The sequence below is a fragment of the Zootoca vivipara genome, chromosome Z1 (genome assembly GCF_965207765.1).
Source record: "Zootoca vivipara chromosome Z1, rZooViv2.hap1.1, whole genome shotgun sequence".
NCBI classification, from domain to species: domain Eukaryota; kingdom Metazoa; phylum Chordata; class Lepidosauria; order Squamata; family Lacertidae; genus Zootoca; species Zootoca vivipara.
Window position 1 is genome coordinate 5,750,426 of NC_142583.1, and position 12,852 is coordinate 5,763,277.

Here is a 12,852-nt window from a genome sequence, read left to right on the forward strand (position 1 = left end):
ATGGCAGGTTTAGTCTTAGTTGTATGTAGATGTGCCTCACAGAGCTGTTGTGGAGGAAAAAAGGGGGATCCATTTACATTGTCTCAAGCTCCCTGCTGGAAAAGTGGAATATAAAAATAGGAAATATAAAGAATAACAGGTTTGCATTTGAATATGTGGGTGCCATCGCATTGCACAGCATGTGGGATACCTGCAGCAGGTAATCGGCTCCCCTCCTAGATTCACCATTTTGTAGCTGACTCTGCAGCAGCTGGATGCAAGTGATGGTCTCCAGCTTCCTCATAAAAGCAAAACGAGTCCCAGATGCTGGATCTCTGTGCACCCAGTTTGGGGTTTTACTGGCCAAAACCAATACTTTTAAACTGAAACCACTGAATGGTTGATCAGCACCTTCTTCCAACAAGCCTAGTTCTAAGTTGAGATTTTTGTCGTGGTCAATATTTGTATTGGATTTGAAACTGTTTGTGTATATGTCGTCGTTTGAACAGTCATTATATATGTGATCTCTATGTTTTGCATTGTGATGTTGCTTTGAGAAGCTTCATAGGAAGTGATTCAGCTGTGGAAGAACAGGAGGGGGGGGGAAGGGGCAACAAGCACAGCCTGCAACTGCCCTGCAGGAACTGTTGGCCCCTCCTGGGCCCTGGCCTCTGCCTGCCCCCCATACCCTTTGTGCAAAGGCAGCCCCACATGTGGTGCATTTTTGGGTGTGATGCACACTCACTTTGAAGCAAGTCCCACTCAATAAAATGATATACTGTAATTGTAGAACTGGAAGAGACCACGAGGATCATCTAGTCCAACCTCGACAATGCAGGGATCTTTTGTGAAATGAGCCTGAGATTAAGAGTTAGAGTCTTAACCGACTATTCCAGCTGCAGCAGGGTTTACTTCTGAGAAAACGCTTGATACTTGCCAGACCTAAATGTTGCAAGAGCTTGATTAATTAATTGCATTAATACATTTCCGGCACCTCATGCATAATATAGCGCCCCTAGCCTGGCTGCCCCTTCCAGCCCCCGGCAAAAGAACCACGTTCCCTGGAACACAAGAAAGCTTTATTTTTCACTCGTTCCAGGGGGAAAACCACCAACCCCTCATCTATAACACGCCACTCGGCGTGGATCAGTTGAGAGTGCGGGAGAAGGCTCGGATCCGGGTTCGAATCTAACCGCTCACTCCTGAGTCTGACCATAAACCTTTTGCGACGCTGCGGAGCGTTTAAGGGGCGGCCTCGGGGCACCTGCACCTGTGTGGCTGCTGCACCGCACCGGTGCAATTCCTGCTTGCAGCTCAAGGACGCAGCAGCCTGGCCCCGGCTGAGACTGACAGGCGCTCTCGCTCTCCCTTCCCAGCCACCTGATCCGGAGCAGCGGACTACTTTTCCCGGCGTGCCCGGTAAGCCGGCCGGCGCCTGGAAGAGGCGGGGCACAGCGAGGCAGAGCAGCATCGCGGGGATGGCGGAGCTGCGAGGTGAGCGAGGCCGGGGCAAAGGGGGGCGTCTGCCAGCCCGCCTTGGGGGGTCCGGGGGGCGGCGGAGGGCGGCTCCTCGCGCTCCCCACGCCCGCGTTGGACGGAGGGGCTCCGGGACAAAGCGGCGGCGAGCACGAGCGAGCCCCTCCGGGTGGGGAGGGGGACTTCTCGCGGAGCGAGCAGGCAGGAGCGTTCCCGCCTCTCGGGGGAAGCCCGGGTCCCTCCCGCGCCGCTCCGGGGGTGGGAAGGGGTTCCGAGCATCATCCCAACCCCCGCCATCCAGGACGCGCAACCTTGATGCCCTCGACCGATGGTCACCCAACCTCTGCATAAAAACCTGCAAGGAAGATAGGGCCTTTTTCGCAGGGGCTTTGTTGGCCAACAGTAAATTTTTAAGGCCAGGCAAATCTATTTTATTCTCTCAGGCCTTTAAAAGAAAAGCTCTTAAAACCATCTAATTCTTTCCTATTAGTGTCTCCAATATCCATCATTCTGCCCGGACACTGAGGTCCAGCACCGAGGGCCTTCTGGCGGTTCCCTCGTTGCGAGATGCCAAGTTGCAGGGAACTAGGCAGAGGGCCTTCTCGGTGGTGGCGCCCGCCCTGTGGAACGCCCTCCCAACAGATGTCAAAGAGGAAAACAACTACCAGACTTTTAGAAGACCTCTGAAGGCAGCCCTGTTCAGGGAGGCTTTTAATGTTTAATAGATTATTGTGTTTTATTTTTCTGTTGGAAGCCGCCCAGAGTGGCTGGGGAAACCCAGCCAGATGGGCGGGGTATAAATAAAATATTATTATTATTATATCAGCCACCACATCCCAACAAACAATCTTAGGTATTGTAGTTTGATTTGGGCACTGAGGGTTTTTAGGAGACCCTCTTCCCCCTCACAGAGCTGCAGTTTCCCCAAGTTCCCCATGAAAACCAGAGCTGTGAAAACCAGAGAGAACTGTAGCTCTGAAAGGTAACTAGGGCTCTCTCAGCACCTTTAACAAACTATAGTTCCCAGGATCCTTTGCGGGAACTCATGACTATTTAACGTAGAGTGATCCTGCTTTAAATGTGCAGGTGGGAGGCCTGTGTCAAGATGCAGGGTAAGGGTGAGGTGGGCTCACTTACCCTGAGAGGGAGCATCCTGACAACAGCGATGGAGCTGTGGGGCCGACTGGGGGCAGCTTCCCACATTGTGTTCTTGCGCATGACCTCCTACCTGTGCCTGTGTCTTTTGCTCACTCAGTGTTCCCGTTGGCCTGCGCCGTGCAGAACTACTCCTGGGGCAAGCTGGGCCGGGATAGTGAAGTGGCCAGCCTCCTGGCAAGCAGCAATCCAATGATCCAAATCGAAGCAGGCAAGCCCTATGCGGAGGTGAGTGCCACCTGCCTGGGGGCCCTTGGACCCAGTCTCCCTCCTCTCCCCTCCCCTTCCTCCTTGCCCATTCCCAAATTCCGCTATATGGCTGGGAACTCGGATCAAGGTGCACGGATCAGTCAGGGCAACTCCTTGCCCTTGCCCCTCTTGGCTGATGAAAAGCAGCAGGGAGGAAACAGCTGGCTGGGCCAGGGAGGTGATCAATGCCTCTTTACAAGAGGTCCGTCCCTGCCTGTTTGAAGGAGGCAGTGGTAATAACCTTCCCTGGATTCAGAAAACCTAACAAACTACCGACCAGTTGCTAATCTCCCTATCCTGAGCAAGGTTCTGGAACAAGTAGTTGCAGACCGGATCCGGGCGCTTTTGGAAGAAAGTGATTTTCTGGATCCAATTCGATTGGCCCAGTTTTGGCACAGAAACTGCTTTGGTCGCTAGTGTATAATTCAGCAGCCAGGTTGCTCACCGGAGCAGGATGGTTTGAGCATATCACACCGATCCTGGTTCGACTGCAGTGGCTACCAATTCATTTCTGGGCCCAATTCAAAGTGCTGCCTGGGGCTGATGGGAATTGGAGCCCAGCACCTGGAGGGCCACGGGTTGCCCAGACGTGCGCTAAGAGGTTTTGGGCATCACCAGTGTGTTCTTTTCTTCCTAGCTCTGGATGGGCGCTCACCCCAAAGGAGACGCCGTGATTCTAGATAATCGCATCCCCCAGAAGACCTTGCGGCAGTGGATCATGGACAACCCTGACTGCCTGGGCACCAAGGTCAAGGAGGTCTTCCAGGGCCAGCTGCCCTTCTTGTTCAAAGTGCTGTCTGTTAACTCAGCCTTGTCCATCCAGGCTCACCCCACCAAGGTAAGGCCTTCTTCCCAGGGTGCCAAACGGCATGGAATCCTGCTGAGCTCTCTGGACTTCGTAGGTCAAGGACAAGGAGCTTGTGGTGCTCCAGGAGCGGAAGGAGCATCAGCAGTTGAAGCAGGAAGGTGCTCATCTGTTGGGTCCAGAGGTTCCCTTCCTCTGACACAAAGAAGCCTTCCTCTAATGGGCAAATAGAACATTTTGGATCCAGCCCAAAGTTTCATGTTAATGGGTTAAATGTCAGATCCTTCTGGGGTTGCAGCACAGATTCCTCCTGCTTTGCTTCCCCATCCTTGACGTATTAGCCCACCCCGGGTGCGTTGCCTGGTTCCTCAGGTGCTCTGTGGCTCACTGAAGCCATGGCAGAGCACCCCCCCCCCAGCAGACTGACTGTGACACTGGAGCCTGGGGCTCAACACCTGTCCCCCCCTCTTCCCTCCCTCTTCCCCCCTCCCAGGAGCTGGCAGAGAAGCTTCATGCCCAGTATCCAGAGCACTACCCAGATGCCAACCACAAGCCGGAGATGGCCATCGCCCTGACGCCCTTCGAGGGCATGTGTGGCTTCCGGCCTGTTGAGGAGATTGTGTCTTTTCTCCAGAGTAAGCAGGGGAGGGGAGGGGAAGGGAAGGAAGTACCAGCAAGATACAGGAACTCGGGTGTCCCAACTGGGGATGGAATTGTGTCCTTGGAACCGTGCTGTGATGGAAACAAGCATCACCTCCCTGCAGGCTCGCCCATCCTCTCCCTCCCCTAGCGCAATTGGCAGCATTTGCTTTCAGTTTCAGCTAACCACAGTTTAGTGTTACATTCCAGCCCTCAACTGGGATTTTGCTTAATAGTAGTATGTTGAACTCAAGTTAGCTTCTTGAACTATAGTTTGAATTTGGCTTGTTTCAAGCAAGCTGTAGTTAAGATTGACCACACAATTAATTGGGCTTGGTCAACATGACAGGCTGTGATTTAACTGGAAGCAGAAGCTGCTAAGTGCCCCCTCAGGGACCTGCCAGAGGTGGAGGAGCAGCAGCAGCCTGGGGTGTGTGTGGCTAAACTAAGGTTACCAGATTTTTTTCAATGAATTGGGGACACTTTTCAACTTCCATGGATTTTGTATGGGGACTGATTTGCAAATCTGGGGACAGTCCCTGGGAAACGGGGACGTCTGGTAACTATAGGCTAGGCTCCATGTAGCCATTCTCTCTTTTTTAAAAAATAAATTTATTTAGTTTTTCAAATTTTGAAATTTACAGACAATTGTCAAACATCCAAAATAAAAAGAGAATTCCATAGATTCCTCTGGACTTCCCTCCTCCCCTTTGTGGGTCCTTAATTAACTTTTTCCTCCTGCATCTTCTCTATTAATCCAAATCTATTAAATCTCCCTTCAACGTTAAACGACGAGTATTATTATTCCAATCCAACTAATAATTTTAATTGTTTAAAATGATTTTTAAGGTAAATTATTTATTTCCCCCATTCCTTGTTAAAGTTTTGGTCTTCCTGATTTCTGACTCTTCTGGTCATTTTTGCCATTTTGGCATAGTCCATCGACTTAATCTGCCATTCTTCTCTGGTAAGGATTCTTCTTCTTTCCATCTCTGGGCTAGTAACATCCAGGCAGCAGTGGTCGCATACATAGTCTTTTCTGTTCTGTTGTAATTTTGGCACCTAGAATTCCTTAAAGGTAAGCTTCAACTTTTTTTAAAGAAAAAGTTATTCTGAACATCTTTTCCCACTTCATTATATATCATCACCCAAAATTCTTTTACTACTTTTCAAGTCCACCACATATGTTAAAAGGTGCCTTCTTTTTCCTTACATTTGCAGCATGTATTTGACCTTGTTTTATACATTTTAGCTAATTTACTAGGAGTTAAGTACCAGTGATGCATCATTTTCATATAATTTTCTTTCAAACATGCTGTATACTTCAAGTCCCATAACTTCTCCCATGCTGTAAGTTGTATATTATAGCCAAAGTCCCTCGCCCAGTGTATCATAACTGATTTAACCTGTTCATCTTTCGTATGCTATTCTAATATTACTCTATACATTTTAGAAAGCAATTTGGTCTTGTTTTCTAACAGTTCTTTTTCAAATTTAGATGTTTCATTAAAAAAAACCACCATTCTTTTTATCTATCTTAAATATATCATTAAGCGGATGGTATTCTAGTGGCTGGGGAAACCCAGCCAGATGGGCAGGGAATGAATGAATGAATGAATGAATGATATTTATTTGTTTGTTTGTTTGTTTTGTTATCGTAACCAATCAGTTAACAGTTCCCTTTTATCCTCAAACCTTTTATTTTAATTGATGTTCTACTTTCCCCCCATACTTCATAAACTACTTTCATTACTACACGTTTTAGGAAAGCTCTATGTACTTTAACCTCGTACCACAAATATTCATGCCAACCATATCTGTTATCATGACCTTCAAGATCTAAAACTTCAGAATTTTTAGTGATATCCTTTTCTTTAGCCAGCATAGACAGCATGCTTCATAATATAGTCTTAATTCCGGCTAGACTCCATGCAGCCATTCTCAATGTCCTTTGGGTTCCTTGCAGACGTTCCTGAATTCCGGGCCCTGATCGGGAACGTGGCGGCGGAGCAGCTGGAACGCTGCGTAGGTGAAGACCCCCGGGGTGTCTCTGCTGCACTGCGCATCTGCTTCACTCGGATGATGAAAAGCGAGAAGAAGGTCTTTGTGGACCAGCTTAACATGCTGGTGAAGCGGATTTCTCAGGAAGGTGGGTCTGGTGTGAGACTTGGGTGCTGGAGAGGTTGTGGCCCTCCAGGTGTTCCTGGGACTGCAACTCCAGGCACCCTTGATGGTTGGCTGTGTTGTGGGAGGCTCATGGGAGCAACCTCTGCAGGGGGTTAGGACCTCTACTATAAGGCGAAACTTGGCAACCAGCAGCTGCTGCTCACCAGACTCCCTCCATGTGTCTCCATCCCACAGCAGATGCAGGGAAAGAGACTTCGGCCAGCTGTGGAGAACTCCTCCTCCGCCTCCACTCCCAGTACCCCGGAGACATCGGCTGCTTTGCCATCTACTTCTTGAACCTGATGAAGCTGCAGCCCGGGGAGTGCATGTTCCTGGGTGCCAATGAACCCCACGCCTACCTCTGCGGAGGTGAGTTTCTGGGCGTGGAAGCAAAAGAGAGGCTTTGTATGGCCACCAGATCTCCACTCAAGGCAGCTTCCCAGAGTTATGGGATTTAACTGCTTGGATTGAGTGCTTGTGGGGGGGGGGAGGCGAGCAGGGCTGGGCTGTGGCCATGGGAGAAACCTGGAAGGGATCACGTATGGCCCCCAAGCCTAATGCTCCCCACTTTGAGGTTTGCGTCTGGGCGCTCCATTTTAATTAGCGCTTTGACAAACTAGAACAGCCCTCAGAGGAGAGGTGGCCAGGGGGGTGAGCAGGTCTTGAGGCCAAGTCCCACAAAGGACAGTTGGGTGCACTGAGTCTGTGAAGATCAAGCAGGGTAGATTGCAGCCACATCTTAAGACCTGCCTTGCAGAAGACGGGGCAGACTTGCTCTCTGTTGCTCAGGAGGGCAGGAGTTAGAGCAAAAGGTGGAAACAGAGAGGAAGTCGCCCGATGGCTGTTCTGGCAACGGAATGCCTTGGCAGCCACTTCCTCCAGATGCGCTGGACTCCAGTTCCCATCAAGGCACAGCTGATGGTCAGGGATGATGGGAATTGTATTCCAAAGATGCCTGGAGGTCACTAGGTTCACCATCCCTGCTGTAGCTGCAAGAATCCTGCGCGGGGCTAAGTGGCCTCAGAGGGCCTTGCCAACTCTGAAACAATCTTAACTCTTAGTTTGAGATGACAGGGAGGGAATGATAAAAGGAGGTTTCTTGAGATGGGGCAGGAGGGTGTTTCTGGGGGGCCTCTCTTGCCTCTGCACATCTTGATGGGCAGCTTCTCTTTCCTTCCTGCCTTGCCGCAGATTGCATCGAGTGCATGGCCTGCTCTGACAACACGGTGCGCGCTGGCCTGACGCCCAAGTTCATTGACGTCCTCACGCTGTGCGAAATGCTCAACTACACGCCAGCCCCCTGCAGCTCCAAGCTCTTGAGCCCCGTCCAGAGCCGCCTGGACCCTTGTGTCTACCTCTACGACCCGCCTGTCCCAGACTTCTCTGTCATGAGGATAGAGGTGAGCTTCTCGAGGGCTTCCCTTACCCTGAGGACGGCAGGCTGTTCCTGCTGCAAGATCCTTTCAAGTGCCGAGGTGGCATTCGGCAGCTGCCCCCTGTGCAGCTTGGCTCAGATGGAGCCGCCCACTTTGGTTTCTCATTCTGCCCTCACCCTGAATCTTAGGTTCAGTTTGCTCTCTTTCTGGATGTCTTTGCAGTTCATTTTTAAACAGTGTATATGTAAAACACATTTATGGACACTGTTCCTCTAATATAATGCATGTTGGCACATTATTTTCACTGATACACACTTTCCTCAAATGAGTTGGTTGGAGAAGTGCACCACACATTTGGAGAACAGCAGATCTCCAGGGATATCTGCTTTCAGATTGCATATTGATTCAGAAAAGTGTGAATTAGGTAAGCTTTGCATGTTAATGCAAACTTTACAATGTTGCCTCCCTGTCCCTACATGGGCCCTAACTTTATTTATAATGGCATTCTTCCTCCAAGGAGCTTGGGGTGGCATGTGTGGTTCTTTCTCCTTCTATTTAAATGGGGATTTTTGTGTGAAACTCTCTCTTTTTTAATGCACATTAAGAGACAAGTGGGACAGGACACCCGTGAGATTAGCGTGGGCGAGAAACAGACGGGCCTGGCATTGCCTGCTTTTACAGTTGCTGAAATTTCAGTTTGGCTTGAGATGGAGACCAGCTTGCACTGTTGAGCACTCTGGAGGCTGGAGGGAAGTCAGGATCTGCCATTGCCTCTGGATTTGTCCCACACCCGGCTCATTCGCTTCCTACTTAGTGAGGCAGGAAGTTAAAATTCCCCAGGCCCCACCTCTCTACTGAGCAAGGGTTCTGCTTTCTCTTGCAGATTCCTCCCTCCATCAAGCTGTACCTCATTTCGGCCATCGACTCGGCCAGCATCCTGTTGGTGGTACACGGAACTGCTGTCGGGACCTCCACTGCAGCCGCTTCAGAAATGGCTGTCCGCCGCGGCTCTGTGCTCTTCATCTCCGCCAATGAGAGCGTCTCCTTGCACCTGTCCGCACCTGATGGGATGCTGCTCTTCCGAGCCTGCTGTCTCATATAAAATGGGGTGCTCGAGGGCTCTTTCTTCTCCTGCTGAGACTCCAGTAGAAACGGCTCTGTGTCCTCTGCACGGGCCACTTACTCCCCTGACCCATCAAACCACTGTGTCAAAAGCCCACAGCATTGGTGCCCCCACCCCTCTTTGGTGGGCCTTTGTTTCTCACACAGCTTGACTCTTATCTAGGGAGAACCCTCCTGCTCCTGTAACGGTTGCTGTAAAACATGGGGCTGGGAATTCTCCAGTAGACCTCGTCGTTTTTTAAAAACTCTGCCATCTCCACCGTGTGCCCCAACTCCCATCAGTTCCTATGGTTACTGGCTACGTGGTCTGATGGGAGTCAGAGTCCAGCAGCTCCACCCCCTGGACTAGACCATGCTGCTTTTGAGGGGTAGTGGTCTGCAGCACACCCTGAACTTTAAAAATGCTGTAAAACTTATGAAACCAGCAACCACAGTCAATCGTGTGCCTCTCTCACCCCCCCCCCACCACCACCCTGGGAAGAGGGTGGAAGTTTGGAAGAAGGGCTTGGTAATGATTTGAGCTTCCCAGCCACCTGGAATTCCCTCTTAGCCAGGACATTCTGCCTCCTGCCCTTTACCTGGGGGGCAGGCAAAAGCTTGTCTCCACCTCACCCCAGTTCCTGCCGATGGAGAGTGGTTGGCTATCGTTGCTTCCAGTGCCTGGCTGACAAAGTTTGCCCTGGCTGTAGTGGACAGCATGCTCTGGTGTGAAAGTGCTTCCTCCTTGAGGGGCAGCTGCAGGTGGCTGCTTAATCTAGGAGTGGTTCTATCTGCCCACAGCAGGGCCATGTGGGTTGAGCCTGATAGGAGTTGGGAGTCCAGCAACTCCTGGCATAGCTGCCAAGTCTCCCGTTTTCCCTGGAAAATCCCAGTTTTTCCAGCTGTTCCTAGCTGAAAAAACGGATTTTTTTTGTTTTCCCCCGGTTTATTCTGATGCGACGGCCATTTTGGAACTGGGCGGAGTATGCTCAGAAGCGACTTTTGATGCTGCTCTGCCCAGTTCCAAAATGGCTGCAGTGCGACTTCTGGCGTGGCAGCCATTTTGGAACTGGGCAAAGCAGCATCAAAAGTCACTTCTGAGCATGCTCTGCCCAGTCCCAAAATGGCGGCAGCGCTACTTCCGGTCTGCTATTTCCGGCCCAGTCCCTTATTTCTCTGACAGCAACTTGGCAGGTATATATAGGCTCCCCATCCCCAGCCAATAGTCCTGATTTCGGGATGGGAGGACAAGCCAGTAGTACATTTTTGGCACCGGTGGCTTTTCAGGTGCAATGTCACTGGACTTCCATCCTGGGCCAGGTGGCAGAAACAAGAAGCCTGGGGGCAGGGCCTTTGCTTTGGCCTCTCTGGGTGCTTTTCACCATCTGCTTTCCCCCCCAGTAGCATTTTTCCAGCACCATGTAGGAAGCTCTGAGTGGTTCTATCGACTGGCTGCAAGTGGGTGTCACAATAAACCATAGCTGCTTGTGATAAGAACAGACCTGCTCCTGGTCCAGCTCCAAGTGCAGTATGAGTCTTCACTTTTCCTTGTTTGAAACAAGCACACCACGGGGTTGATGGAGCTGGTTTGCTCCAAACAAAGCACAGTGAAGACAAACCAGTCTAGGGCCAAGAGATTAATTAAAACTGGCACCCCAATTTTCCTTTTATTCCTCCCCCCTCACATTGGTTGCGGTGAGAGAGCCTGTGTGTGTGTTCAGGCCCAAGGAGGGTAGAGGCTCCTTTCTATTCAGACGTAGCCAGTACCTGCTTTTCCTGCAGTAGTTTGGAATCTGTTCCCAAATAACCAGGAAAAGGGTTCCCCTGCCCAAATAGTGTGTTAAATTTGGAGGCAGGTTCAGCTTTTTGTGGCCTGCAGGGGCTGTGGTTATAAGATGATCAAATTGGCACTCCAGTTTGGGGTGCGTGTGAGCCATATACAGGTGAAACGTGGAAAATTAGAATATTGTCGAAAAGTGCATTTATTTCAGTAATGCAACTTACTATTTTTTATTCTTTTAATTTTTACAAATGCTTTCTTTTGGAAATTCCACAGTAATAAAACAAATAGTTACAATAATACAAAAATAAACATCGCTATTACATTTCATTAATTACATTCCATTTATAATTGACCCACCTAACGACAAATAATTACAACAAATAAAGGCTTGACATATCTTGCTATGCATCTATCTCATATGTCGGTTTCACCTTTTAAGTTGCAATACTGAAATAAATGCACTTTTCAACGATATTCTAATTTTCAGAGTTTCACCTGTATCATTAAGCGGAGGCAGAAAAACAATCTGCCTTTGCATTTGTCACCTCCCATAACTGGGCCTTGTTATATTTAGCCTGCTTTGAACTTGGCAGGTCCCCACCTGTGTCCCCCTTTAGCCATGTAGAACTGCAGCTTATGATGGTAGCATCATCTCGGAATGCAGCTCATGTTTGGCTTTTGCACCAACAGGGAGGGAGAGCTTATTAAGAGTGGCTCTTCCCTTAAAAACATCCATCAGATTACCACATCTTCACTGTATGGTGAAGCTACTTACCTGGCATTTCAAAGTAAAGTACATGTGCCAATAGCTAAAACGAGTGTTATACAGTGGTACCTCTACTTACGAATTTAATGTGTTTCGAATGCACATTCATAAGTCGAAAAAAATTGTAAGTAGAAAAAATCCTAACTAAACCGCATCCAAGATGGTGGACGGAGCTCCATTCGTAAGTAGAAACATTCATAAGTAGAGGTACCACTGTAATCACTCTGTGCTACCCCTCGTTTCCCCCTCTTGCAGAAAAATTCATTGAACAATGGTACCCTAAACTCTTGGGTAAATCAGTGCTATAAATTCAAGTGTTGCTAAGGGACAGGGTAGGGAGGTGGCCTTTCAGTTGTCACTGGCTTACAGCTCCCATCATCCAGAACCATTGGCCATTCTGGCTGATGGGCGTTGGGGTCCCGCAAGATCTAGGGGGTCATAGGTTCAGTTCTGTGTCTTGGGGAGCAGGAAGCCCAGCCACTCTACCTTCAACTCAGTTTGAAGTTGCAGTGTTGTAAGTTGTTGCTTACAGAGGGAGGGTAAGTGCACTTGCCACTTCCACTCGACAACTCTGGTTTGATTTTGCATGCTCATTTGGGGCTCAGCATATTTCAGCAAAGAGAACTGCCCCAGTTTCTCTTTAGCGTCCTGCCAAATAGGAGTGTGTCCTTGCCCTAGCGGAGTGCCAAGCAGGAGCGACTGTTGTCTGCTGCAGAATGATTTGAGAGAAAAAAAATTGCAGAGACTGAAATAACAGTTATAAGTGAAAGGAAATAGGATGTTGGGGGACTGGCGGAATACATGCGTTGTCTTAGGGTGTTGTGTATCAGAATTTGAATCTTGAGGTCATCCGTCAGATGGATTCTGACTCCAGACTCTGGCGCTGCAAATTGTAGAGCTGTGGTTTCAGCATTTGACGTTTTTATAGCTACGGTCAACCACTTCTTACCATTTGTGTTACAAGATGTGTGGACCCAGTTGTACACTTTATACAAACTATGTTGTTCCTAAATTAACTGGAGGTTTGAGACGTACAGAGTGTGTGCAAGTAAAGACCCCTGGAAAAGCCAGTATTCCTGCTACCATTGTACTGTATTCCATTTTTCACAGCTATAGTTATGGCTAATAATCCACAAAGAATGAAACAGGGAGATGAAATTCAGATGGGTTCAGAAACAAAAAATCTTCCCACCAGTGTAAAACATCAGTTGTTTAAGAGTCAAATGCAGCGAGTTAAAGTTGACTAAATAAAGAAAGTGCTGTAGAGGACAGGCCCCAAGACCAACCTGTCTGGTGTATGTTTTTCTTGGGCTAAAGTTGCTTTTAAAATTGCATTTTCAAAAGGCTGAATAAAGAG

The 12,852-nt window shown here is 49.1% G+C and overlaps 1 protein-coding gene across 1 annotated transcript in view; it reads left to right on the top strand.

Annotated features, from left to right (window-relative positions):
- MPI (mannose phosphate isomerase) overlaps window positions 1–12,780 on the top strand; it is a 13,690-nt gene extending 910 nt beyond the window's left edge. The window contains exons 2-9 of the mRNA XM_035112423.3: window positions 1,356–1,473; window positions 2,711–2,838; window positions 3,497–3,697; window positions 4,158–4,299; window positions 6,270–6,452; window positions 6,665–6,838; window positions 7,661–7,869; window positions 8,729–12,780. Coding sequence (XP_034968314.3) covers window positions 1,356–1,473; window positions 2,711–2,838; window positions 3,497–3,697; window positions 4,158–4,299; window positions 6,270–6,452; window positions 6,665–6,838; window positions 7,661–7,869; window positions 8,729–8,947 — 1,374 coding nt within the window. The 3' untranslated portion in view covers window positions 8,948–12,780. The remainder of the gene's footprint in view (window positions 1–1,355; window positions 1,474–2,710; window positions 2,839–3,496; window positions 3,698–4,157; window positions 4,300–6,269; window positions 6,453–6,664; window positions 6,839–7,660; window positions 7,870–8,728) is intronic.
- The last annotated feature ends 72 nt before the right edge of the window (window positions 12,781–12,852 follow it).